Consider the following 27,550-nt stretch of genomic DNA (forward strand, 5'->3'; position numbering starts at 1 on the left):
CTTAGAACAGAATCTTGAAGAAAAAAAGCCTGTTTTTTTCCCCAGGGAAAGGCAGCAGAAATGTCACAACTGTTTCACTCAACTATTTTGTTGCACCACTATTTCCATGTATAGAGCAGTTAAAATTTTCTCCTCTGTTACATGTTTTTAACCAGTAAGTACACTTAATTTTGTTGATCTTTGAACTATTTCTGGTAGGTCAATTTTCCCCACACATTGAAGCTTATTCTTAAGCATCAAAACTTTTCATGTTTTAAGCATTTGGGGAGAATTTTTCTACCTTCTTTTAACAGAATACCACACCAAACCTTAACTTGATTGGAAATAGCTAGAACAGTAGTGTTCTAGCTCTGTGATACTCTCAGGTCCGTGAGAGTGGTAGGGTTATGTGCCTCTGCAGTAAGTAGTCCTAGACAGCTTGCTCTTTAAAGTTCTTTCATCTACTTCTTATAAAAAAAATTTTTTTTTTCCTTTCCGTATCTCTACATTATTACTGAGCTGCCTGCAACAGCCTGTCTTTACTAATTTCTACTTCAGCTCTGTTGTATGTAGGTTTGGCTTTTTATCTAGGAAGGAAGTAGGCTATCTAGGGATGGACGTAAGGGACTCTTCCTCCCTGCCCCCCAAGGGACTCTTCTGTGACCAATTAAAGTGTACATGGCTGCACTAGATGCATTTCTGTTTATTTTCTATATTTTATTTTATTCATACATGAGTTGACAGGAGGGAGGCCATGTACAGTTGTTGCTTGTTACTTAAATGAGGAGGAATACACTGTCACTGACGGCATTTACTGAATTCCTATGGTGTACATAATGCCAGATGGTTTATATAAATTTGCTAATCTTCACAATAGCCCTTCAGGTGCGTTGTATTATCCTCATTTTATAGATGAGGAAAGTGAGGCCCAATGGAGTTTTAAATTTTGCCAAAAGGTTACTCACTAAGTGGTAAAGCCAGGAATCATGCCCAGTTTTACTTGACTCCAAAGCCAGTGCTTGTTTTCATGCCAGGACAATTTCTTTTTTTCCCCAAGCTCACCCTGAATCCTGTATGATTAAAAGACTAGCCTATAGTCTAGCTCTAGGAAGCATTGACTGCATCGGGTATGGGGGCCCTTTTCCAGGTCAAAGTGTGTGTTTCACTAAAAGCTGAGTCACTGTTTCTAACACATTTTATAAAATTCTGTGAATACAAAAGCTCTTCAAAGTTTTCTACAGCAGTGTAGGTAATAGGGGAAACCTGCCTAAGGAAACTTTCACTTCCATCCTTATTTCCTCCTTTGCAGAGTCCCTTCTCAGTATCTTCACTCACTTAATTGCTTCCCATTGCTCTCTACCTGTGAATAGCGCCAAGTTAAGATTTTTACCCAAGGCCATCTACTTACTGTGAAATAATCAAAAACATTCAAACGCCTGTGGAGTACAGTCTCTCTCTCTTCACCCACATAACTATGCCATGCTGAGTATGTCTTCAGCACCCACATGCACTCAGCCCAGGAAGCTACTGTAACAAAGCTTAGATATGAACTCCGCATCAACCTTTGATCAGGAATTAGGTGTTTAGTCTTTGAGCTTTGCATTGGGCTCTCAGATATGAGTGAGAGCATATATTTTGGGAAAGTAGGATACAAGGTTTAGACATTTTTTTTTGGTGATGGAATTACACTAACTTCAGATTCTTCTTGTCCACATAGCCTGTGCATCCCATTAAAGTATTATCACAGGTTTGTTAGTGGAACCTGGGTTCATGTAGTACTTCAGAAATAGAAGGGGCCCTTAGATATCTAGTTTAATCTCATTTTATACATGACTACACTGAGACCCAGAAAGATAAAGTGACTTTTGCCGGGTCACACATTAAAATGGCTTAACGTATATTTTACTCTGCTAAAAACTGGAAGACTAGCTCTGTTCCCCTGGTGGATGTAATATATTAATAAGCCACCATAGGAAAAAGTTGATCCATGGCAAAATGCATTGAAAATAGGGGAGAACCAGGAAACCATTCATTGACAGTTTTATAGGTTCCTTTTGTAGTTTTTTCCTTAGGAGATCTGGCCTGCAACCCTACTCGGCTACTGCCAGTATATGGCAGTGTCATGTAGGGCAGGCTAAAAACCCTTCTCGTGTTCACAAGCAGTAATACCATTTTGAAAGCTTCTATTTTAAGAGGATTACTGTCCTTTGGAAACTGGCTTCTCAGACTCTTTGTATTAAGCCCAGGGATATTTTAAATTGCCCTGAATCATAAGAGCAAAAATATAGAAGAAGGCAGTTGCTGTGAGCAGTCATCACATGCAGTGGAACCATGGGTAGCGAGGCTAACCCAATTAGCACAGGCCATTGGAGTTTTAACTAAACAAATGGTCAGTTAAATATAATTTCATTTTACCATCACTAGACATGAGAAAGATATGACCAGAGACACCGATTTTAGCTCCATTATTCCAGGTGTTAGCTCAATATCAACTGTAAATTGATCTGAGAGTCTCCAGAGTATATGTAGACTAGGTTTGAACAGTAAGTTGAAATTGAAACTGAGAATATTGGATCAAGTTAGCTATTATGAAGAAAAAAGCCCAATTGAACTATGTCCTTATGAAGAATAAGACCTTCCATAAAAGAGATTTACAGATGTGCTGCTCTTCCCAGTTTAGCCACTGAAGAGGTCATAGAGGAAGAATAGGAGGGAAGGAGAGAGGAAGAGAGGGAGGGAAAAATTATTTTACTTCAGTAATTAATTGAGGTTGGACAAGCCTGAATTCACTTGCCAGTTCTGACACTAGTTAGCTGTGTGACAGTATGTAACTCATCTGAGACTTAGTTTTCTCTATAAAAACAAGGTAATGATATCTATTGTACATGGTTGTTGAGATTATTAAAGGAGATAATGTATGTGGAAGCACCTAGTATAGTCTGTGGTGTGCCAGGATGTTGGAAAGCTGTCATTACCAAGTTTCCAAATTGCCTAGAAACCCACCTCCGCCCCCGCCCCACCAGCTTTTATATTTATTCCCTATATGCTTTAGGCATCTGCTGTTTCTTGTCTTTAAGATAATGCACTGCCTACCCTGAAAGTTTGGGGGACTAATTCTATGCTTTTTACTTTCCAACTAAAGACTAGTTCAGTGTTCCCTAGCTTCTTTTCAGGCTTCAACACAAATGAGTAACAAAAAGTGAGGACAAGACATCTACTTTCCCTAATTCAGCCACGAATGTATTCAAGTTGCCACTATAGGTCATACCCTTACCCTACCTATGTGTCTCTTTTCTGGTCAAACACTGGCAGCAGCTACCTCAGGTCCCTATTGGTGTTAGCACCAGGACCTCGTTCTTCCTGTTTCTCTTAATACCTGCTCTACAAGATTTTCAGCCATCCTGTCCTAGTGACCTGTTGCCCAACTAGAGAAGCACCACTAGCTCTCAGAGATGGCTCTGAACTTTTGAGCCACACCCAAAGAGTGATGCACTAGGTGAAGCATTCCCAGCCTGACACTCATCCAGTTCCTCATTCATCAGGAATTTGACCCAAAAGAGCACCAGGTTATCTTTGATCTAAGAAGATGACTACTGTGTGTACTAATCCAATGGCTGAAATACTTTATCAATTTATATATTATTATTTATTGTTTACCTACAACAAAATCTACATGTGTTTTTATATTTTGTAAATAGAGCAGATTTTACTTCAGGGGGAGGTGGATTTCATCTGCCAAAATATGACATAACCTACATTTTAAAAAGATCTTACAGTCTTAAGGCTTTCTGTTTGCTAATAGTTGAACTCAAACCGTATTGAAATTTTCTTTGAGTTGTAGTCATGATTTCAGAAGAACTTTTGAGTAAAAAGTCTCAAAATGAGATTATTAATCTCATTCTTTGTGTTTAAACTGAAGTCTCATGGAAGACACATGCCAGTCAAAATCATACACTTGGATCAAGAATTGCCTCTCCTTTCATGTCCAGAGAGCTCTAACTGGTGTCATATCAAGAGGTTAAAATCCCTTACAGAGAGTTCTTGATTTTAAAAAATCACATTTGTAAAAGGCTGTACACAGTTTACCTTCCCTTCCCCTCTCCACCTCAGTCTTTGATGTTAATATTTAATTAAAGGACAGAGGTGTTCTTTCTATGAATTCCCTAGAGATCCAAGTTCCTTGTTTTAGGATTTTGGTAGGAAGTAAACACTAGCAAGTAAAGCAAAAGAGATTATAATATTAATGAGAGTAGTGGGAACTGTAGTAATAGATGTTTTCTTCCTTTTGTTGTTGTTTAGGTTTTGCATTTGATTAGTCGTATAAGAACAATAAGTTTTTTAAAAGGCAACAGTAAACTCTAAAAAGAGGAAGCATGAACTGAGTGGTTCAGATTCTCAGTACACCTCACTAACCTAACAAGGGGAAGTTACTGCATCTTTCTCAGTCTCCCATTCCTTAATTACAAATTAAAGTACCTCCTAGGGACAAAGGAGGTAAGGATTAAGGTAGAAATGTCTTCATGAATCAGAGGCAGATGCCACACATAAAAAGGCATGGGGGGTGGAGGTGTGTAGTTATTGTTATTACTGGTGCTAGTGTTTTGATGTTTTGATGCTTACAGTGATTAACTAGATGTAGACTGAACCCTAAATTCCTCCCCTGCTTGCACTCCTCCACCCAAAATGACACCACATCATCTTTACTGGGCTCTTTGTGTTAGCCTGATTTCAGACCGTAATTTCACATATAGGTTATGTAAGCCACATAAAAATGACTGATGGCACTGAAAAATGTTTGACTGCAAATTGCTATGCCTGATCAGGTTTGTGCTTTCAAATTGTGGGTTGTGAGGTTGTGAAAAAAGCTGAGGAACAAACTTCCATGACCTGGGTGAACAAATCAGCAAAAGTGTTTTAGCAGTGACAGGCCCATTAAAGTTCTTTCAAGGTGCTGAAGCAACCTGGGAGACCTGCATTCCAAGACACCCAGGGCATCTTGCCAACCTCTTTGTTCATAGCATTTTACAAAAGCCCCAGAGTTTATGGCTTTCTTGGTTTCCTCCCTGATGTTTCCTGCAGATCGGAGGTGCTTAACTATGGTAACCCAAACACAACTGTGTGAGTGTAAAGGCGACTGGCTGGCTTAATAGAGCATGTGACTCATGATCTCAGGGTCATGAGTTTGAGCCCCACGTTGAGGATAGAGCCCACTTTAAAAAAAAAAAAAAATGTGCAGGGTGCCTGGGTGGCTTAGTCAGTTAAGCATCCAACTCTTGATTTCCGCTCAGGTCATGATCTCATGGTTTGTGGGATCAAACCCCATCATGGGCTCTGCACTAACAGTGAAGAGCCTGCTTGGGATTCTCTCTTTCGCCTCTCTCTCTCCCTGCCCCTCCCCTGCTCATGTGTTCTCTCTCTCCCTCAAAAAATAAACAAACATGAGGGGGGCCTGGGTGGCCCTGTCGGTTAAGCATCTGACTTTGGCTCAGGTCATGATCTCACAGTTTGTGAGTTTCAGCCCTGCATCAGGTGAGCTTAAACCTCCTTCGGGTGAGCTCGAGTCCCACTCCTGGCTCCACACTCTGTCTCCCTCTCTTTCTGCATTTTGTGGGATTCTCTCTCTCTACTCCTCACACATGCTCTCTCTCTCAAAAATAAGTAAGTAAATAAATAAATAAAGGTTTCTTATTAAAAATAAATAACATGAAAAAATTTTAATTAGAAAAAACTGTAAGTGTAAATAGGCTTTCAGCTACATAATAACAGCTGTGACTTTTCTGTTCTTTCAGAAAGTCCTCATTCTCCAGGTAATTATTATGACTTGAAGAGGGAAGCAACTGCTAGTAGTTATTAGTTGGTGAATTAATGCAGCTGTTTCAAGTGGACCCATTTGTGGGTCTTGCTTCACCCTTGAATTCTGCAGCTTTGTATCACCTTGGCAAGTCTCCTAACCTGTTGGTTGTTCTGTTTTCATCTGTGGGGACATGGAGCTCATTCTACTTACCCAAATGCTACTTTGCTATTTAACTGATTGTTAATAAAGTACTGTCTGTGGGAACAGTAGTATATTTTCATACTTGGGAAGACTCTCAGCTTGAGGAGATCTTGCTATTAATTTCTCATGTAACCGTGAGTAAATTGTTCCATCTCTGAAGGACTTTATTTTTTACAAGGTTATGGTGAGAATTAACCATTTCTACTCGACTCTTTTTAGGGATTTGCAAAGATCAGTTGAAACTTACTTGAGATACTTTCCCTCTCACACGTACAAAACAGATGTCTTGAAAGTAAGATAGGTAGGACAGTTTCATCAATTTAAAGGAAAGCTTGGAATAGTCCAGTGAATGGACTTGGTTATCTGGCAAACTTGAGTCAGGGAGATAGCAGGAACCCATTTGTATGTCTGTGCTGGCCCTCCTGATGATGAAATAAGAGAGGCGTGTGCCTCTCCTTCTTCTTCTTGAAAAGGACAGAATGTGTACCCAGAAACCCTTTTGTGTGATGTCATAGGAAAAACTCTGAATATCCTGGAACAGTGAAAACTTCTAAAAATGTAAATCGAGAATGTGTTGATAGATGAAGAAATGGAGGGTTAGAGGAGAGAAAAAAATCAGAAATAGGAAGCCTTGAACAGTAGAGCCACAGAGCACTTGAGAGAGACTGCATGGCAATCAACAAGCAGTCCTGTTGAACTTCCTCACTAGGAATTGTTGGAGGGAACTGGGAGGATTATAAGACAAAAATGAAACCAAATGTATATCTGTGATCTTTCCCACAGAGCTCCTTTTTTGTGTAGGGCATTTGACCTCTAACTCTTGTTCAGTCTTCACAGTTGCCCTTTGGAGTAGGTAGATTGCCTCTTCCACACTGGTGAGTTGCAGAGCCGGGGTTTGAATCCAAAACCCAGTCTGAGCAGATCCATCAGCTGGTACAAATTGCATACAGATTGCATATAAACAGAAGTACAAAGAGGGCACAAAGTGGGAGGAGTGAAGACAGAGAGCGTTCAGATATAATATGAGATGAACCAAATCCAGTCAGAAAATGGCTTCCAGAACCTTTGACATGTTGGTGACCATTGTATGATAAACATTGGCTTATAATAATGTTCAAGAGTGTTGGTAGGGGCGCCTGGGTAGTTCAGTTGGTTTGGCATCCAACTACTGATTTTGGCTCAGGTCATCATCTCACAGTTTGTGGGATTGAATCCCGCCTCAGGTTCTGTGCTGACAACACAGAGCCTGCTTAGGATTCTCTTTCACCCTCCCTCTCTCTCTGCCCCTTCCCCACTGGTGCTGTCTCACTGGCTCTCTCTCACAAAATAAAGAAATAAATGTTTTTAAAAAAAGAGTGTCGGGAACAAGTGCTAAGGACTTTTGCATATACTCTATGATTCACATACAGTATTACATATTTATATATAGTGTTATATAATTACAGAATTTCTATCTTACATACAGATAAAAGTGTGAGGGGCAGCCTAAGGTGTTATTAATAAATCATCTTAGCTATTCACAAGTGAAAGTATCCAAAACCTATTTTATCACAACCCAAGCCATCAATCATACAGCCCAAAGAGGAACCTGAAAGAGATACATGCAGGAGGGAACTCCATAAAATACTTTGAAACAAAAGTTGCATATGGCACAAGGAAATCCAGTTTATGAAAGAAACTCAGTGTGAAATGGACCAAACAAATAAGAGACTTATACTGGCAGAAAACAATGCAACAATACCTTCAAAGTGCTAGGGAAGAATAACTGTGATCTTAGAATGCTGTCCACCTAATTTATTTTTTAAGAAAGTGAAATTAAGACACTTTCAGACATGTGTAGACAAAGATTACCATTCACAGAAACCTTTGCTGAAAGAAATACTAAAGGATATGCTTCAAGGGCGGAAGGACCTCAATGGGTGAAAGAAGTCAGTAAAGCATGTACTAATTTAAGTACAGACTTAAAAAATATATATATATATTTATATATATATGTGTATACATACATACATACACTAAAAAATCTAAATTTCTTACATGAATTTGGATCTAAAATTCTGGAAAAGAATGTGGGATGCAAGGGTTGCATTTCAAAGGAATATTAAAGAGTGTTGGAGTGCCTGGCTGGCTCAGTTTGTGGAGCACACGACTCTTGATCTCAGAGTTGAGTTCAAGTCCCACATTGGCTATAGAAATTACTTAAAAGCTAAAAAAAGTGTTAAAACTTTGAAGGAAGAAACATTTTGTACCCTAATCTGCCTGTCACTTGCCACTTGGCAAATTTCTGTTTACTTTATCTTTGTCCCCTTCAATCAATGATGGGTGCTCCCACTGCTAGGAATTTACCCAAGGGATACAGGAGTACTGATGCATAGGGGCACTTGTACCCCAATGTTTATAGCAGCACTCTCAACAATAGCCAAAGTATGGAAAGAGCCTAAATGTCCATCAACTGATGAATAGATAAAGAAATTGTGGTTTATATACACAATGGAGTACTACGTGGCAATGAGAAAGAATGAAATATGGCCCTTTGTAGCAACGTGGACGGAACTGGAGAGTGTGATGCTAAGTGAAATAAGCCATACAGAGAAAGACAGATACCATATGTTTTCACTCTTATGTGGATCCTGAGAAACTTAACAGAAACCCATGGGGGAGGGGTAGGAAAAAAAAAAAGAGGTTAGAGTGGGAGAGAGCCAAAGCATAAGAGACTCTTAAAAACTGAGAACAAACTGAGGGTTGATGGGGGTGGGAGGGAGGGGAGGGTGGGTGATGGGTATTGAGGAGGGCACCTTTTGGGATGAGCACTGGGTGTTGTATGGAAACCAATTTGACAATAAATTTCATATATTGAAAAAAAATGATGGGTGCTCCCAGAAACATTAGGATAAATAAAACATAAATGTGAATGCATTTTGCTTTTCAACTAGGTGTGTAGATATGGGGCTCCTAAACAGTAGATGAAATGACTGAATAGGCTAACTTAAACCTTCATCCACCAACGTGGCCTTCCTACCGCCAACTGTTCACAGGAGCCGGAAGGCTCTCATGATTCTTACCTCATCTTCTCACCTGACCTTTTATATTGTACAAAAAAGTGTATGTTGCCCTAGCAAGGACAGTTCCCAGGTTTGGGGCTGGGATGTTCTCTAGCAGCAGTCTGTGAGCTCTGGCTTGGCCTTGCCCTGTCTTGGCCACTGTATCTTCACCCAGAATTAAGATAGTAGAAGACAAGCATATCTTTACAAATAGCATGTGGAAAGAAAGAGCACTGACAGAAACCACTGTCAGCGGAATGAATTAAAAATGATACTTGGGGCACCTGAGTGGCTCATTCGGTTAGGCATCTGACTTCAGCTCAGGTTTGATCTTACCATTTATGAGTTTGAGCCCCACGTCAGGCTCTGTGCTGACAGCTCAGAGTCTGGAGCCTGCTTCAAATTCTGTGTCTCCCTCTCTCTCTGACCTTTCCCCCTTCACACTCTGTGTCTCTCTCTCTCAAAAATAAGTAAACATTAAAAAAATTAAAAAAACCAATACTGACGAGGGACTTGTGCCTTCGTGTGATGCCCCTACTTTCCTTGCCCTGTTTAGCCTCTTCCTTGTATTTAATTAAACTAGCCCTTTTTTACACCGCCTCCCCCCCCCCCCCCACCGCCGCCCCACCACCAAATAATACTGACAGATACAAGAGCAGTCAAGACTTTACCAGGGATTTGTTCTATACAAATATATCGGGAACTATTTCCTCTTGCTGAATGGAGGTATCAGGGGTAATACAGGTATGGGAGTAGCTTGCTTTTTGCGACTCTAAAGACTGTGGGGTGAGAATTACAAGTAGCTAGGGGTTTTAGCTCAATTTTAAAAAGAACTTCTCTAATGGGAAAAAATGCCTTAAGATAAATGAAACCCTGCTACTGGAGGTATTCAAGGAGAGATTGCTTGTCAGGGATGTTATAGAAATAATTCCTCAATTGAAAGAGATTTAACTAGATTTCTAAGATCTTTTCTAAACCCCAGAGTTTAAGATTCTTTCTAGTAAGGTAACCTATTTTTATCTTTCAACAACCCTAGAGGGGTAGGGAGGTACATGAAATAGTGATAATCTTAGAGATGTAAAATTGAGTGTGAGATATTTATTGATGTGGACTGCAATGAGCCTAAAATGAGATTAAGGCCATGAATCAGTCACCACAGGAAATATTTGGCTGGCTAAAAAGGTTTTCAAATTATGCATGAATTCCTTTCAGGGAGCATGTTTTCAAGTGATGCCTTCTTTAATAAGTAGAAACATTTTCAGGGATGCCTGGGTGGCTCAGTCGGTTAGGCATCAGACTTTTGATTTCAGCTCAGGTCATAATCTCATGGTTCATGGATTCAAGCCCCGCATTGAGCTCCACACTGACTGCACAGAGCCTGCTTGGGATTGTCTCTCTCTTCCTCTCTCTGTGCCCCTGCCCCGCTTGCTTACTCTCTCTCTCTCTCTCTCTCTCCCCCAAAATAAGTAAATAAACATTAAAAAAATAAGTAGAAACATTTTCAAAAAGGCCATTATATTCCTTGGTAAAACTGTGAAGACAGAAAGGAAAAAACTGGACATTTTTTAATGACCTCTCCATGCTCAAATGAGTATAAAAGATTAAGATTATTACCATCATTTTATAGGTGAAGGAACTTGCTCAGAAAAGTGAGCTAACCTAACTAGGACCATATAGCTTATGAGATGCAGACCTAAGACTCAAACCCAAGTTTTCCTGGCTGTCATACCTGTAATCACTTTTCCCCAGTGTTTATTATAACTGGCATCTTTGACTTAGAATAATGTTTTCAAGACTCATCCATATTGTAGCATGTGTCATTACTTAATTTTTATTTCTAAATAATACTCCATTGTGTGGTTACACTACATTTTATCCATTCATCAGTTGATGGACATTTTGTTCTTTCTACTTTTTGGCCATGAAGAATAATGTTGTTGTGAATGTTTGTGTATACCTAAGAAGGTAGAAGTAGGTTTTCATCTCTCTTCAGTGTATACCTGGAGTGGAATTGCTGGGTCTTATGGTAATTCTGTGTTTAACTTTTTAAGGAACTGCCAAACTGTTTTCCAAAGCTGATGCACCATTTACATTCCCACCAGCTCTGTGAGAGTTCAGATTTCTCTACATCCTCCCCAGCATTTGTTGTTATTCTCTTTTTGACTCTGGGTTTATAGCGTTTTTATTACACTCCTCCTTCCATTGACTCCACCTTGACATCAGGCTCCAAACAATCATGTCATTGTAGCTGAGTCTAGCTCCTGTATGGCAATGTAATTTGGATCAGCTATAGACCTGACTCAGATTTCTTACCTACAAAGGGAGTTTAGCTCATCTGGGCTTCTTGAGTCATTTCGAAGTGGCATCACAGTGTAAAAGGTTAAGAACTTGGGTTTAAAATCAAAGAACATGGATTCGAATCTTTGCTCCCTACTTAATTTCTGTATTCCCTTAGGCAAGTCACTTTACCTCTCTGAGCTTTGTTTCCTTATCTGTAAAGTGAAGATAATACCTACTGCCTTCTTGGGTTTTACAAATGAATTTGGATATATAGTAGGCACTGAATAAATGGCAGCTGCTGCTGTTACTTTTTATTCTGTTCTAATGGTATGTGTGAGCCATGTTTAATATCAAATAAGATTCTCCAACATTCCTGAAAGGCCTAAAGAACTATACAATTACGAAACACATGCCAAAAGATGTCACATGGGTCTGTTTTTATCAGCAGACTTGTTGCCACCACTGCCATGCTCCCCTCCCTGCCACCCAACATCATTCTTTGGCTTAGGAGGGTTATTTGCTGCTAGGCCCAGCCCTTCCCTTAAATCTCAAAGGACTGGTAACTTTGCAGCAATCCTTTTTTTGTTTGTTTACATTCATTTTTGAGAGACGGAGAGAGAGTGCAAGCAGGGGAGGGGCAGAGAGAGAGAGAGAGACACAGATTCCAAAGCACGCTCTAGGTTCTGAGCTGTCAGCACAGAGCCTAATGGCAGGGCTTAAACCCATGAACTGTGAGATCACTACCTGAGCCAAAGTCGGACGCTTAACCGATTGAGCCACCCAGACACCCCTGGAGCACTCCTTTTATAAAGTCTCTTTCCCATCTCTGGTGAGGAGAGAGAACGATGAAATAATCAAACACTAAAAACACTACAGAGCAGTGAGCTAAGATAAGATGAGCCTGTAAAGGCAATAGTATATCAACGTAATCTTATGGCACTTGGTGGACTTAAAATATGGTAGAAAATCAGTTCTGGAGGTGGTGCCTGTTTCTGAAAACATGCCTTGGGCAGCAGATGAAGTGAAAAGGCAGTCACAGAGAATGTTGGCCCTAGTTACAGGTAAAGGTTGGAAACACTTTCTGATCTGTCCCATCACATTAGTAACAGAATTTTGGTGTGAAAGCAAGCAATACAAATGCCTATCCAAAGTAAAGGAGAACTCAGTAGGATTCAGTAATACTGAATAAAAAGGGTAATAAAATAATAAGTAATAAAGGGTGGAAAAAAAGTAAAAAAAGGGGAAAAACTAATAAATTAAAAAATAAGTAATAAAAAGTGTTGGCTGTGCCTTTTTTTAAAAAAATCCTCATTTCTTAGAGAAAGAATGGAGTTTAGGATGTAATTATGTATGATACAGATTATTGGAAGGGAGAATATCAGTGATGCTGCAACATGAGTTACCTTAAACTGAAAACTTCTGTGTATTCCTTAAAAGTTTGTGTACTATATATGGGGTTAAAAATAAGGAAAGGGCAAGGTAGTTTTAAGTGTCTGAGTTCGGGCATTTTTATTTTTTTAATACAAAGCCCTCTGAGGCTTCTGTGCTAATGTTGGGTGTGTGCTTGCCCAAGTAGCATTCAGGGGTAGTGTATTCTGTTGGGCTGAGCCCTCTGTCTATCAGAGAAGCTTACGTTTTATTCACCATAACCTAGAATGTATTTCTTGTTACCTTTCAAGTCTTTTTTAATGGTTAGTTTTCAACTGTCCTTCTACCTACGTAGCTCTTTGTTTGGTTCCTGGGATTTTCAGACACAACCTACCCCAGTCTGTCCTCTTCACCTCTACATAACCCATTTAACTAAAACACTGTGTTCATGTCACCCTTCCCCAATCAGCAATCTGCTTTGGGCCCATTTACTATCTGTTCCAGAATTCCAACTCCCATGCCTACCTTTTACGGCCAGATTTCCCTTTTCTCTCCAACATAGATCCATCATTCCAATTATCCTGTACATTTCTACCTCCTGCCCTTTACCCATGTTCTTTTTCCACCTAAAATCTTTGATCTTGTCCTTTAAACATGTTTCAATCCTGCTGGTCCTTAGGTGCCCAGCCCAGGTTCCATCTTTATATAAATAACCTTCTCATAGGTAGTCCTAAGTGCTAGAGATACAAGATGAAGAAAAGGACCTGTTCCCAAGGAACCTCATCTCCCTCCATTCTGTTTTTTTCTCAGCTGTAGCCACACAGGCCTGCTTTGTGTCCCCCAAACCTGCCAAGCTAGTTCCCATCTTGAGAACTTGATACCTACTATTCCTTCTGCTTTGAGATACTCCTCCCCCCACATCTTTATAAGTCCATTCATATCATCATTCAAGTTTCAGCTCTCATTGCTGGAGAGTGCCGAGCAGGAAAGAGTTCTTCTCTGACATTCCAGCTTAACCTACCATCAGGCACTCTGTCGTATACCCCTACTGACTACGTTTTACTTACCCATACCTGCAATTGTCTTGTTTTTTCTGCCTCACCTCCCTCCCCCACCACACACCTCAGCATGTAAATTACTGAAGGTAGGCATTCTGTGTTGCTTACCACAGTATACCTGGTACACATCAGACTCTCAGTATTTGTTGACTAAGATGACCTAGACGCTGTGCTTGGCCATGGGGATGATAGGTCCTGAATCATGAATATCCAGGTGAGTGACTTACCCAGTATCAGAATAAGCTACTGGTGACTGCTAGAAGGTCATTTTCCATTTATGTGCTGTTTATCTTGTGATGAGACCTGCTTAATTGTCCTCTATTTTTTGCCTCTCCCCTCTGCTGCTCAGAGCAGAGTAAGAACTGCCTCATTTATTATGAATATGCTCAAAGCTAACCAGGGCTGCTGGCATCGCTGCAAATACTGTGTGTTGAGAAGATTGTGGAAAAACCATGTTGCTGCTATGATATGGCCTTGTGACAAGCTGTCCATTCCAGGGACTGAGAACTGAACCCACTAGCATGCCTTGTTAGCCCAGGCCACTGACTTAATTTTTCTGTGCTTTTGTTTTCTTCCTTTGCAGAAAGGATTTGGGTGATGGGATGTGAGAGTAATACCAGGAAAAATACAGAATGCATAAAATTCTAACTTTTCCCCCATTCTTAGATGTGAACGATTAGAAGAACAACTAAATGACCTAACAGAGCTCCACCAGAATGAAATCTTAAACTTGAAGCAGGAATTGGCCAGCATGGAAGAGAAAATCGCATATCAGTCCTATGAACGGGCCCGGGACATCCAGGTTAGCATGAAGGATCACATGTAAAAGCATAAGACTAACAAAAAGTAGAATGGTGGTTGGCAGGGGCTGGGATTGAAGGAAATGAGGGGTGCTTGTGTAATGAGTATAGATGAAAAGAGCTATGGAGGTGGATGGTGGTGATGGCAGCATGACATTATGAATGGATTTACTACCATTCAGCTGTACCCTTAAAAATGGTTAAGGTAGTAGATTTTATGTTCTATGTCTTTTACCACAATAAAAAAGAAGAAGAAGAAGAAGAAGAAGAAGAAGAAAAAGGAATGAAATACTGATGGATAAATGTAGAAAACATTAAGTTCAGTGGGGAAAAAAGCCAGTCACAAAAGGCCACATATTATGTGATTCCATTTACATGAAATGTCCAGAATAGGCTATGGAGACAGAAAGTAGATCAGTGGTTGACAGGGGCTACAGGGAGTGGGGAAAGGGAATAACAGAGATAGGGGATTTCTTTTGGGGGTGATGAAAATGTTCTAGAATTTGATAGTAGTGATGGTTGTACAACATTATCAATTTACTAAATGACCCTGAATTGTACACTTTAAAATGGCTAAAATTAAATGATAAATTTAATGTTAGGTGTATTTTACCATAGTATTTGAAAAGTTCAGGAAAAAAGATGCAGAACATAGAATATCAGGAGGAGGTTATATTAACTGTAATTTACCTATTCTTGAAATGAGGTACATTTCTCAAAAGTCTATACCATTTAGGGGTGGTATGCTTGCTTGAGTTCTTAGGAAATGTTCTGAGGTCTCAGTATATATAGAAGATTACATGCATTATTACATCTGTTGGCTCCTGCTTCAGGAGCTGCTCTGACAAGATTCATGGCCACCTTGTCTGTCTTCTTCTATAAAAAGGGCTTTTGTCCTAGTTGCCAAACCCAAGCCTTTTACAGGCACATTGCCAAGCAGTTTGTGAGAATAACACATGAGGCAGTAACGTTTAAGGTTACTAGCCCTCTAGTGTATGCTGTGAAGAAATAGAATATGTAACTTTTTCTTATCTTGGGAGGTATTTCTAGGGGAACAGTTGCTGATTTCATATGAAAGCATCTTGAAACAAGCTAGTCTTAGAGAAGGGAAGTGGTCCAGGAATCTTTTTTACAGCCCAAACGAATCAAGAGAATGTCTAGATCATTTGCCCAGCTGCCACTTCTCCAGACTTCAGAATTCTGTTCATGTTTTAGTTTTTTTCCCATGATCATTCTGGGCTGGGTAGTATTCATTGACTGTCCATTCACTAGCTTGCTTCAGCCTGAAGTTGCCTAGCCTTCACCTCAAGTCCTGGGAAACCAGGACGCACTGAAACCAAGACCAGAAAAACCTCGGGCTCCCACCATTACTGAACTTTACAGGATACCTGACCTTAGCTAAGGAGATAGGTTCTGTCCTCTGAACGTTGTGGGTAAATTTAATATAAACTCATGGCTTGAAAGGAACCTTTTACTTAAGATATTTGGTCTACTGCTTGAGCATAGTGCCCTCTTTTAAAGAGATCAACCTAAAAGGGGGAAAGTGTACTCTTTTTAGGGAGATGGATCAGAGTGCCCTTTACACTGATGTCTGTGGTTTGCTTAACTTGGAAAACACCAGATAGTGTGTACAAGGATGTTCAGAGGATGTTCACATTATAGTTGTTACGGTAGAAAAGTTGGAAATAACCTAAATCTCTCCACTTGGGAACTGGCTGAATAAACTATGAAATACCTACCCTACTGTAAGATGCTACGTAGCAGTTAAAAAGAATGAGGTACATCTCTACACATTGACAGGGAAAGGATCACCAGGACCCACACTGTTGAGTAAAAGAACAAGTTATGAATTAGTTGCCATACTGTGATACTATTTATATTAAGATAGAAAGTCAAAAAATAATTCCATACGTTTCCCTAGGCTTAAATATGTATGCATTTAAACATAAGTGAAAGGATGAACACATTAAATTGACAGTGTTACTTTAAGACTAGGACCTGGATTTGAGGAAAGTATCAAGAGGAACTATGTATCCTATTTGAAATGTTTTATGTGGCACAACTATGCAACTTAAATTTGTGATTTTTAAATGGGAAAAAAAAAAGCCAATTGTATATTTGAAGTCTTGTCATTAAAATGTTTAAGACTAGGGCACTGGGTGGCTCAGCTGGTTGAGCAGCCGACTTTAGCTCAGGTCATGATCTCACAGCTCGTGAGTTCGAGCCCCACATTTGGGCTCTGTGCTGACAGCTCAGAGCCTGGATCCTGCTTCATATTTGTGTCTCCCTTTCTCTCTGCCCCTAACCCACTTGCATTCTGTCTCTGTCTCTCTCAAAAGTAAATAGACATTAAAAAAATTTTTTTTTTTAATGTTTAAGACCAGGGACACCCAGGTGGCTCAGTCAGTTAAGCATCCAACTTCGGCTTTGGTCATGATCTCATGGTTTGTGAATTCGAACCCCGCGTCGGGCTCTCTTGACAGCTCAGAGCCTGGAACCTGCTTCAGATTCTGTGTCTCCCTCTCTCTCTGATCCTCCCCCACTAGCACTCTGCGTGTGTGTGTGTGTGTGTGTGTGTGTGTCTCAAAAATAAATATTAAAAAAAATTTTTTTTAATGTTTAAAACCAAATCTAAGTGTGGCTACTACTTCCTGTGAGCCATCCCACAAAGAATGCAATGGAGAGCAGTTCAGGTGAATAAAAGTTGCTTGAATAATGACTTACATATTTAAAATCACCGGCATAGCTCAAGAAGCATCTGGCTTGCTTGAAGGGCATGTCAGCTACTCGGAGTACGTATGAGCAGAAGGCTTAACTATTCCCTGTTCTGGCCCACAGGAGGCCCTGGAGGCATGCCAGACCCGCATCTCCAAGATGGAGCTGCAGCAGCAGCAGCAGCAGGTGGTACAGCTGGAAGGGCTGGAGAATGCCACTGCCCGGAACCTTCTGGGTAAACTCATCAATATCCTTCTGGCAGTCATGGCGGTCCTTTTGGTCTTTGTCTCCACGGTAGCCAACTGCGTGGTTCCTCTCATGAAGACTCGCAACAGGACGTTCAGCACTTTATTCCTTGTGGTTTTCATTGCCTTTCTCTGGAAGCACTGGGATGCCCTCTTCAGCTATGTGGAACGGTTCTTTTCTTCCCCCAGATGATGCTGGCACAAGAAGGCAGTGCTCCCCTACCCTCTGGCGAGTGCATGCAGCGAAGAATTAGACAGCAACTTACCTACTCTGAAGTTTTCTACAACAACAAAAGAGTTGAGTGAATCTGTTTACATTTAGAATAATGTTTTTTTCTTCAAGAGACACAATTGCAATAGTATTTTTTAGATTTTATCCAAGAAGTTTTTTGGGCAAAAATCTTGGATCATTTTTATGTAGCATGATTTTCCTTGGGATGCAAATCTTAAACAGTCCTTTAATATGAACCAACAATCTGGAGCACACTGAAGGGCATTCTAAATTGTGGCTTGAAGGACTGCACTAAAACCCACTAAAAAGATGCAAAAACCTGATTAGGGAAACCAGTTAAACCTAACACCCTGCCTCGTCTGGGCTCACCACCTCTCCCCCTCCCAGACTAACTTTACTGTGAAATCCTACCACATTCCATGTCTGAATTTTTGGATTCAGGGTGGATTGTCCTTGTCCGTGGATGAACACATGGATCTCTCCCTGGCTTTCTCACCCAAGTTGGCCACTCATGCTAACCCTGGAAGTATGATCACTTTTGAACCTGGTCCCTTAACCTTTACTAGGATACAAAAGTGAGAGCATCATGCCCCAAAGGATCACTGCAAAGCCCTACTACAGTATTTTGAAGTAGCCCTCTAAATACTTAATTTTAAGCAAAATCCCTTGGCCGCACTTTTAAGGTTTTTTTAAATATGTGTATAGTCACCAACTTTAAAAAAAAATCCGAACAGCATACTTGAAGAATGTAATACTCAAACTCTCAGTGCTTCCTTATGGTTTCTAATAGGATTTTTTATTATTGTTATTATTATTATTGGGTTTTTTTGGAAAGGGTTGGGAGGGTCTTTTATTTTTCCTTTGAAATAAAGAAGTGATGTTTTTAAATGAAGAAATGTGTGGATATTTAAGTGTGCTGCTCCCTCTTGTCTTGAAACAGTTTGAGTAAAGGAAGACTTGCTATAAATGCTCCCCTCTGATGCCCTTGATTTGAGATGCAGCTTAGACTTCCTCCTCTGGCTGCTGCTTTTTGGTGTCCTGCCACCCCCACCCCACCACTTCATGGGTTTGGCTTGGTTGGAGAGGAAAAGGGTGTGCAGGGAGAGGAGGAGGCTGTTTCCACAAACCAGCATGATAGGGTAGAGATTTTTTTGCCCCCAGGAAAATGTTCACCCAGTGACTTTGGGCTGGGGTTATCTTTAGGAAAAATCGAGACTATATTATGAGAGTCATACGTAATTCCTCGTGTTTCCTTAATTTATTCTTAACACCCCCTAATTACTGAAACCAAAGTGATGTGGAACCTTCTGTCTGCATTTTGGCCCCAGCATCCTTAATTTCAAAGCTTTATTCTGTCTGCCTGAGAGAATCAACTGAAGGTGATTCTCCCTAAAGAACAGAAAAGGATCTGTCAGGTTTGAAGGACCCAAGTTTGTGGTGTAAAATGTTGTCAGCTTCCTAGTCCTCTAGACTGACTTACTAACGTACTTGTGCTCAGTGGACTTTTATAGACAATTTAGAAGAAAGAACTGAGCCTTCTTCCCCATGCTATAACCAGTTCCACCAGGATGGGACTGGGCCTTTAGAACATATCTGGAAAGCTTGGTTAATCTCTTCATAGTATTGAATCGCAAATGCTGTTCCCTCTTGGCCTCAGTTCTGTGCAACCAAGTGATGAGCAAGGGGCACATAATATGCCCTGAAAAGAGTAGCAAAGCATGCTTTGCTATTCTTCCCATACGAGGAAATTGTTTTGGAACTAGATTAGCATTGCCTTCTCTGTCTGAGAGGATGGTTTACATGACAGCTCCAGCCTCCTGTGGCTTTGGCAGGCTGGCCTTCTCAGAGTCAGCATGTTGTTTCCATAACCATTTTGATATTTTAACTCAGGTACCCCAATCTTCACTCCATCCCCAGATGATTGTAGTACAACCTGTTAGCTCTGTTGACCTCTCAAAATTAGTGCCCAGAGCAGGGACCACAGGGATGATTTTTCTATTAAAAAATAATTGGAACCAATTCATGTTCAGGCCAAAAACAAATTGTTCCCATGCCTATGTATTTTAAATGTTAACTTTGCCTAAAAATATTGCAGTGACTTCAGGCAGGAGTGCCAAAGGACACCATGACCTTGTCGAACTAGCATAGTTTCTGCTAACTTTCTGCTTTAGCTTATCACTCATAGTAGGGAAGAGAGCCCCACAAAGCTATTGAAAAGAGGCTTTAGCCACAATCCTCCAGTTTTTGTAAGAACCTTTGAGTCCCCTAAACTGTGTAGAGGCTACTAAGTTTTTTGTGGGCACTGGAAGACACTGTGATAGATGGATTGATATTGCTCCCATTTGTGTTGGGACAGTTTCTATCAAAGGAAGGTTTTCGCCTGTGGACAGACCCCTGAGCTCCCAGCCAAGCAGGCCTGTGCTAACTGCCCACGATCCTCTCAAACTGTCTTAGGAAGGAGCTACAGTCTAGGTCAGGCACAGTAACAGCTTTCTAGCTGTGTTGTCCCTTGATTTCTTCACCAGGCCCAACAGTTAGCTGCATTTAATGCTATTTGTAACCATGCATCTGTTTTCATGCCTTCCCCCACTTCCCGCTGCCCACACCTGTTGCCTTTGTGTTTCTTTGCACTGTGGCTATTCCCAGATTCTCCTCTATTCTGAGCCCTTCTATAACCTCACTCCAATGGTTGTTTAACAATTGTTCTGTGAGTGGAAATTTCCCCTTGCTTTAACACTTCTTCTCTTTTAAAGACTACACGCATTCCCTTTGAAATGAAGCATTCCTGGATTACTTGTTAGTGCTGGTGCTTGAGGCTGGCTGTGGTAGCCTGGGTGACTCTGTTCAGGCTGTAGAATAACTAACATTTTTCTTTTTTTATGGTTCAATTGAAGGGCACTTCTGTCTGCTCCAATTTCAATTCCTTGGTATATACTCCGTGCATCCTAGCAAGGAAGGCTTTCTACTCCACAGGCTCCTTAAGAAGCAAAAGTAGGTTAAATTTTACACTTCATTGACCGGGTCTTCTTTCTTCCCTGTACCCCCTTCACCCAGTTGAGCTGAAAATCTGATAACCAAGAAGAACACTGCGATCAAGCCTTCCTTGCTAGCCATGCCCTAATAATGAGCATATTTTTATGTGGTCTTCACTGCATTTGGTTTTGTTTCTGACTTCCTATTCCTTTGGGATACAGTCAGATGACATGCTGAATTCCAAGTGAGCTCCAGCAAGGAGTTGCCTTTCAGCTTTGGAAAATATGCATCCAAAACAAAACCAAATATTATAATCAGCAAATTGACACAGACAAAATTATGGTTCCCACCCCCAAATGAAACTGGGGATTTTGAATGTGGCTCTAAGAGTTAACATTTCTGTCTGTGTGTTGTGTATGCTAGGTGATACCCTCAGTAGGATTGACTACTAGACTGTGTGTTTTATCAAAGTGTGTAAGAATAAAAACTCACTTGCACGATTTGAAAAGTACAGAAATGACACTTGTGAACGCGTGAACGTTAACACTGTAGTTGATAGATCTTAAGCTGCTAATTGTTGAGAGAGAATTACATTTATGTTTTGTCTGGTTGCTGCATATTCTCAGCAGCACTTTTACTGTACATACAAATTGAAATAAAGACCTCAGCTATTAACGAGGTGGTTGGACTCGGGTTTATTTTGGTCTTTATTTTTGCATATTTATTACAGTTTCCATTGACAAGTTTGTCAGTTTGAAAACTTTCCACCAGTTTGTGGGTTAGAAGCTATGTGTACGCACGCATGCGTTATGAGACCATAACTGATGGGTGGCTGTCACTGTCTCCCAGGACTTTACATACATTTTAGACTGTCACTTTGACATAGTTCCTTTCAACTGGTAGGTAAGACTGCCTTTTAGTTATTTGGAGGGAGTTTTTTAGAGGCAGTATGCCCTCCGTCAAATTCATGTGATGACCAAATAGGTATAATAATTCCTGTCCATTCTTTTTTTTTTTAATTGAAAAAAAGTTGTGTGTATAGCTGACACACAGTGTTACATTAGCTTCAGGTGCATTGTGATTTGACACCTGTATACATTATGCTATGCTCACAAGTATAGCTACCAACTGTCACCCTACAATACTATTATAATACCATTGAATATCTTCCCTAATCCCCGTGCATTCTTCAGTAGGCTTTGTTAGTGTTGTGATGGGTGTATAAACACACTTTGTGAAACATGTAACATTTGAAGTTTTATATATATGTAAGGGGTTATAACCTAGCCAAATCCCATCTATGGTTTTGTTATACGGGTAGCATTTTTTTTTTTTTTTTTAAGTAATCTCTATGCCCAGCATGGGGCTTGAACTCACCACCCTGAGATCAATAGACACATGCTCTACCGACTAAGCCAGCCAGGTGCCCCTGGAGGTAGTAATTTTTAATATGGTTTCTTGTTGATCACTGAAAAGCCTCTGGAAATCGAGAAGCTCTCATCTTACCTCTGACAGGGTATCAAGCAGGGACCTGATGACTTGGTTCTTTATAGCCACAATCTGAATGTCAAGATATTTGGGCCCATGTTTCCGGCTTACTAGCTCTGTGCCTATCCTATCTAAATGCTAGAGGTATCATTCCCACCTTGATCCTACCTAGTGTGTGTTGTAAAAGTAAAGAGTGCCTCTTGTGAAAGCTTTTTAAATTGCTGCAAGAATGCCTTAAACTTCTTGAAATGTGGACTGGACTGCCATGTACAGAAGTGCACGTTGTACATTGCCCACTGTGGGTTACACTGTGAACAATATATCAGTGTTGTGCAGTGCATAACTGGTACACAGAGCAAGCCTGATTATAATAATTATATAATGTACAATGCATAATTTCAAAGCCTGTTTTATTTTCATTAAAAACTTAGGAGAGTGGAAGCCTGGTAACAAATCTGAGAAGCTGTTGTGAAAACAAACTGGGGAGACAGGTGAGGGTGTGGCCAACTAGAAAATGTATGTCTCACCTAAAGGATTCAAATGTACTATTTTTAAACTCTATGGGCTAAGCTAAACACCTAATCAGCTTGTGACCTCAAGTCTAGGTAGTGAAGAGTAGCTCACATGTTTGAGTACTTCCTGAATGCCGGGCATAATGCTTAGCACTGGGCATGCAGCTCTCACTTCTCCCTACAGTCTTACACAGGCAGTGTCCTCATTGTCTAGGTAAGGAAACTGAAACCTGGGTTAAATGGCTTGCCCAAAGCTAGTGTTAGGAAATGGTAAAGGATTGTGTTAGAAAATAGTCTGCGACATATTTAACAAAAGATGAATGTTTACAGCGTGTGAGTATAAGAGTTAACATGAACCAAGAAGAAAACAGCTCAGTAGAAAAATAGGCAAAGGTTATGAAGTAGTTCACAGAAAAATGAATGGCCAGTAAGCATTCAGAATTAAGTATGTAAATCAGTGCATTAAATGAAAATGAAAAATTTAGGACCGCCTCAGTGGCTCAGTTGGTTGAGCATCCGACTCTTGATTTTGGCTCAGGTCGTGATCCCAGGGTCCACACTGAGCGTGGAGCCTGCTTAAGATTTTGTCCCTCTCTCTCTCTCTCTCTCTCTCTCTCTCAAAGAAAAAAAAAATTAAAAAGCCAGTTGTGGGATAGTATACTGTCTCCTGTTTATGTGAAAAGATTCGTGTTTGTGTAAATGTATGTATGTAAGTGTACAGAAGAAACTGAACATTAAGCTGTCCCCAGGGAGTCCCTTCTGGGAGAGGGAACGGGGTGCTTTCATGCTTGACTTCTGTAAAATGTGAATCTCTTAAATGTGAAATGTATTTGTCTATTTTTAACTTAAAAATATCAAAACTTTTTAAAGTGAAAATAATAGGTCCATTGTGGAGAAATGAAGAGTTGATAATGTTTCTGATACCAGGTTATAATAGGTCATTTTCTGCTTTAGCATTGTCCTAGAAGGAGCTCTGGACCCAGTTTGGACCACCTACTGGGCTTTCCTGAAGCCTAGATTTCCAGGTCTGGTGGTCAAAAGGATGTCCCACTGCCAGAGGGGATGTGACCTCAGTAGCTGATACAGCCTGTTCAGCTCAGCCCTTCGTTCATCCAACAGCATTTGAGAGCCACTGTGTGCAAGCCTGGACTAAGGAGATGTGCTAAATCAAGAGAAAAGGAACATGGTAGAATGAAATACATGTTGTAATAGAGTCAGAAGCCATGTGTGGGAGTGGAGAGGAAGAAGCAGTTCTGACAGGGCAGTTGGGAAAAGTTCAGTGGAAGAGGCAGTGGTATCTGGGCTGACAGATGATGATTCTGGATGAGTAGAGATGAGTGAGAAGGGTGTTCCAAGTTGAAGAAACATCATTAAAACCATGGAGGTGAAAAAGGCCAAGGCGAGTGGTTCAAGCAATGAATGTGAGCCTTGCAGGACGTATAGGCTCCCTAGAACAATGTGAATCAGCAACAAAGTTAAAAACAGCAGGGGCTGGGCTGGGGCAGTGGCCTGGTTGTAAGAAATCCAGCCTGCCTTGCCTGCTAAAGTTTCAAGAGAAGCCGTCCAAGGTCCTGAGAAGTGGGACCCAGCCTTGTCCTTTCAAAGGGAACAAGTGGCTCCTTTTCATAACACCAGTCCAAGTCTGTCAGTGATTGAGAAATGCTGCCTGAGGTGTTTGGTTGTTTGCCTTTTGATCCTCTAATAGGAGGAGCTTTAAAACTTTAGTTGATGTATGAGAATTGGGGGTATGAGAAGCTCAGACTTCAATTATTATTTTTTAAAAAATCTTTGTTACCTTTGGAATTAGAATGCTTCCATCCTAGAGCAAGATGACTTGGCAAAATCTAGTCCTTCTGCCTTTATGAATTTGAGTTTAAGCTGTCCAGTCGAATTTTCCTTTAGAAGATGACATCTGAGCAGGTATTGAGACTCTATTAAAAGGTACAGCAGGAGCACCTGGCTGGCTTGGTTGGTAGAACATGTGACTCAATCTCGGGGTCATGAGTTCAAGCCCCACATTGGGCTTAGAGATTACTTTTTAAAAAAAACAAAACACTATTCCTTAGATGGGTGAGACTAAAATGTCTCACCCAGCACCTGACCTCAAAATCAGTGCTCCACAAATGGTCTCAGTTATTAATATCATTAATAGACCAAGAAGTCCTTGAAGAGAGGGACCTGTCTCTTTCATCTGGCTCTCTTCAGTATGGAGTACCTGGGTGGCTCAGTCAGTTAAGCATCCAACTCTTGATCCTCAGCTCAGGTCTTGATCTCAGGGTTATGAGTTCAAGCCCCACGTTGGGCTCTGCACTGGGCATGAAGCCTACTTAAGATTTTACTTATGTTTATAATCATATTTACAGCCTGTCTCCCATCCTCACCTGATGGGCCCAGTAGCCAGAATGTGGGCTGTCCCTGGCCAGCCCTTGCTCTGAAGTTGGTTTGGGAAACAGAAAAGTCCGTATGTGTCAAGAAAACCCAAACAAGAAAGAGAACATGGCCATAGGGAACAAAAACTTGCAAATGGATGCACATACAGTTGGCTAATGATTTTACTGGTGATTTCTTAATCAGTACAGTGGCAGGGACATTGTAATGTTCATGGCTATATCCTCAATGCCAGGAATGATGCCTGACACTTAACAGGTGCTCATTAAAAGGTGGAATTTTTTTTTTAAGTTTATTTATTTTCAGAGAGAGCGTGCAAGCAGGGCAAAGAGAGGGAGAGAGAACCCCAAGTAGTCTCCACACTGTCAGTGCGGAGCTCAATGCAGGGCTCAAACCCACAAACTATAAGATCAGGACCGGAGTTGAAATCAAGAGTCAGATGCTTAACTGACTGAGCCACCCAGCACCCTAATAGTAGGAATTCAAAAATCACTATTGAATCCCTATCCCGTGCCGGGCCCAGTGCTGCTTGTTTTACTTTCAATTCTTAGACCTGCTCTGAAGAGGAGCTGATATAATTTCCATGCTGCCGACAAAGAAGCTTGGATTTTTCCTCAATAATAGGTCATTTCATCGATGGCAAAGTCACGATTTCAACTCAGCTGATTCTGCCTCTCTAAAGCCTATGCTATTTCAGGGCGCCTGGGTGGCTGTCAGTTAAGCACCCAACTTCATTCAGGTCATGATCTCACAGTTTGGGAGTTTGAGCCCCTTGTTGGGCTCTGTGCTGACAGCTCGGAGCCTGGAGCCAGCTTGGGGTTCTGTGTCTCCCTCTCTGCCCCTCCCCTACTCGTGCTCGCTCTCTCAAAAATAAGCATTAAAAAAAAAAAAAAGCCTATGCTAATTCTACTATTCAATTTTACTGGACAAGGAGTCAAGATTTGTGGATTTCAGACTTTGTATAACCTTGAGAAGGCAAATAACTTACTTTTTTTGGACCCTCATGTCCTTACTATAAAGTCACCTTACTTCTCGTCAATAAAATGATACTCTTAGCACTTTTTGCCCAGCTCATGATCTCCTTAAAGAGCATTGGCCGTAATCACTCAAAGGGTTAAATATTGGGACAGGATGAAGTGCGGATTTGTAGCTGAGATCTGGGTATGACCGTAATAGGATTGTGCATAGGGGAGGAGGGGTGGAGCAGGAAGCCAGGGGATGGGTTTGAAGCAAATGTAACAAAATGTCTGCATGACAGTGGGTACATGGGTGTTCTGTTCTCTTTTACTGTTTGAAACATTTTGTGATCTAAAAGAAACATTAAATGTAAAGTATCATGGTGTTGACCTATAGCACACTGATGGGAGCGTTAAAATGATAATTGGGCCAATGCTCAAAGCGTGCTGCTCTTTTTGAGATTTGCAAGTTGTGTTCAACTGGTCAGAATTCTTAGTGCATCAGGACATCTCAAGAACCAGCGTTCAACAGAAAGAACATCTGTTCTATCACGTTTAGTTTTTCATTTATTGTAATGATTAAAGGTTCATACCTACAATGGGCTATGAGAGAAATCGTTGCAGGCAGCTTAAAATTTTCTCATGTCCTTTAAAAAATGTATTTTTTTTATTTTAGGGAGAGAGAGCAAGCAGGGGAGAAGGGCAGAGAGAGAGAATCTTAAACAGGCTCCATGTTCATTGCAGAGCCCAACATGGGGCCCAGTATCACAACCATGAGAACACGACCTGAACCGAAATCAAATGTCGGATGCTTAACCGACTGAGCCACCCAGGCATCCCTAAAAAACATGTGTTTTTAATAGTTGGTGTTTCAAGCACAAAATGTAAGCATTTCAAACATCAACAAAGTTTTAATCCATTTCACACACCCTAAAATAAATAAATGCCCTATCATAATATAGTCCAGTTTTTCATTTGAAGACTGCTTTATTTGCTTCCCAAAATATTTATACATAAAATTTGAATTTGCCAATGAATCTTTTTCTCAATTAAAGAGTATGTGTAATCTGTGCATGTTAAAACTTAACCCACAAGTGTTATAACTCCCTGAAGCACCATTCTGCCTCCCAGGTGGTCCCTGACAGCCTCCTTTTAATAGAGACCCTGACTCACACTGCTTTAAACACTGGAATTTTTTTTTCCTCTTACTCATTTTCAGTAGGTATCTTCCAAAACATATGACACACTTCCTGCTGAAATTCATTTTATCGCCATGACCAGGTTGTCAGCCCAGAGGAGCACACTTGTGACGCTCTTGCTCCTGCCTTAAAACATCCTAGACTACCTTTATACCTTTTTTAAATAGTTTCTTTTAATGTACTGAGATAGAACTCCCACCACCATACAATTCACTCATCTAACATGTTTTAAACACCCATTCAATAGTGTTTAGTATATTCACAGAGTTGCATGCCAGCATCACTGATTCCAGAACAGTTTCATCACCTCCAGAAGGAACC

General features: G+C 40.7%; 1 protein-coding gene across 6 annotated transcripts in view; it reads left to right on the forward strand.

Moving 5' to 3' along the window:
* The window catches only part of TMCC1 (transmembrane and coiled-coil domain family 1), a 240,686-nt gene extending 219,312 nt beyond the window's left edge, over nucleotides 1-21,374 (forward strand). For all 6 annotated transcript variants that reach the window (XM_027042708.2, XM_053218907.1, XM_053218909.1 and 3 more), the window contains 2 exons: nucleotides 14,388-14,523; nucleotides 17,360-21,374. In XM_027042708.2, coding sequence (XP_026898509.1) covers nucleotides 14,388-14,523; nucleotides 17,360-17,674 — 451 coding nt within the window. In that variant the 3' untranslated portion in view covers nucleotides 17,675-21,374. The remainder of the gene's footprint in view (nucleotides 1-14,387; nucleotides 14,524-17,359) is intronic.
* The last annotated feature ends 6,176 nt before the right edge of the window (nucleotides 21,375-27,550 follow it).

This window comes from Acinonyx jubatus, chromosome A2 (genome assembly GCF_027475565.1).
Source record: "Acinonyx jubatus isolate Ajub_Pintada_27869175 chromosome A2, VMU_Ajub_asm_v1.0, whole genome shotgun sequence".
NCBI lineage: Eukaryota > Metazoa > Chordata > Mammalia > Carnivora > Felidae > Acinonyx > Acinonyx jubatus.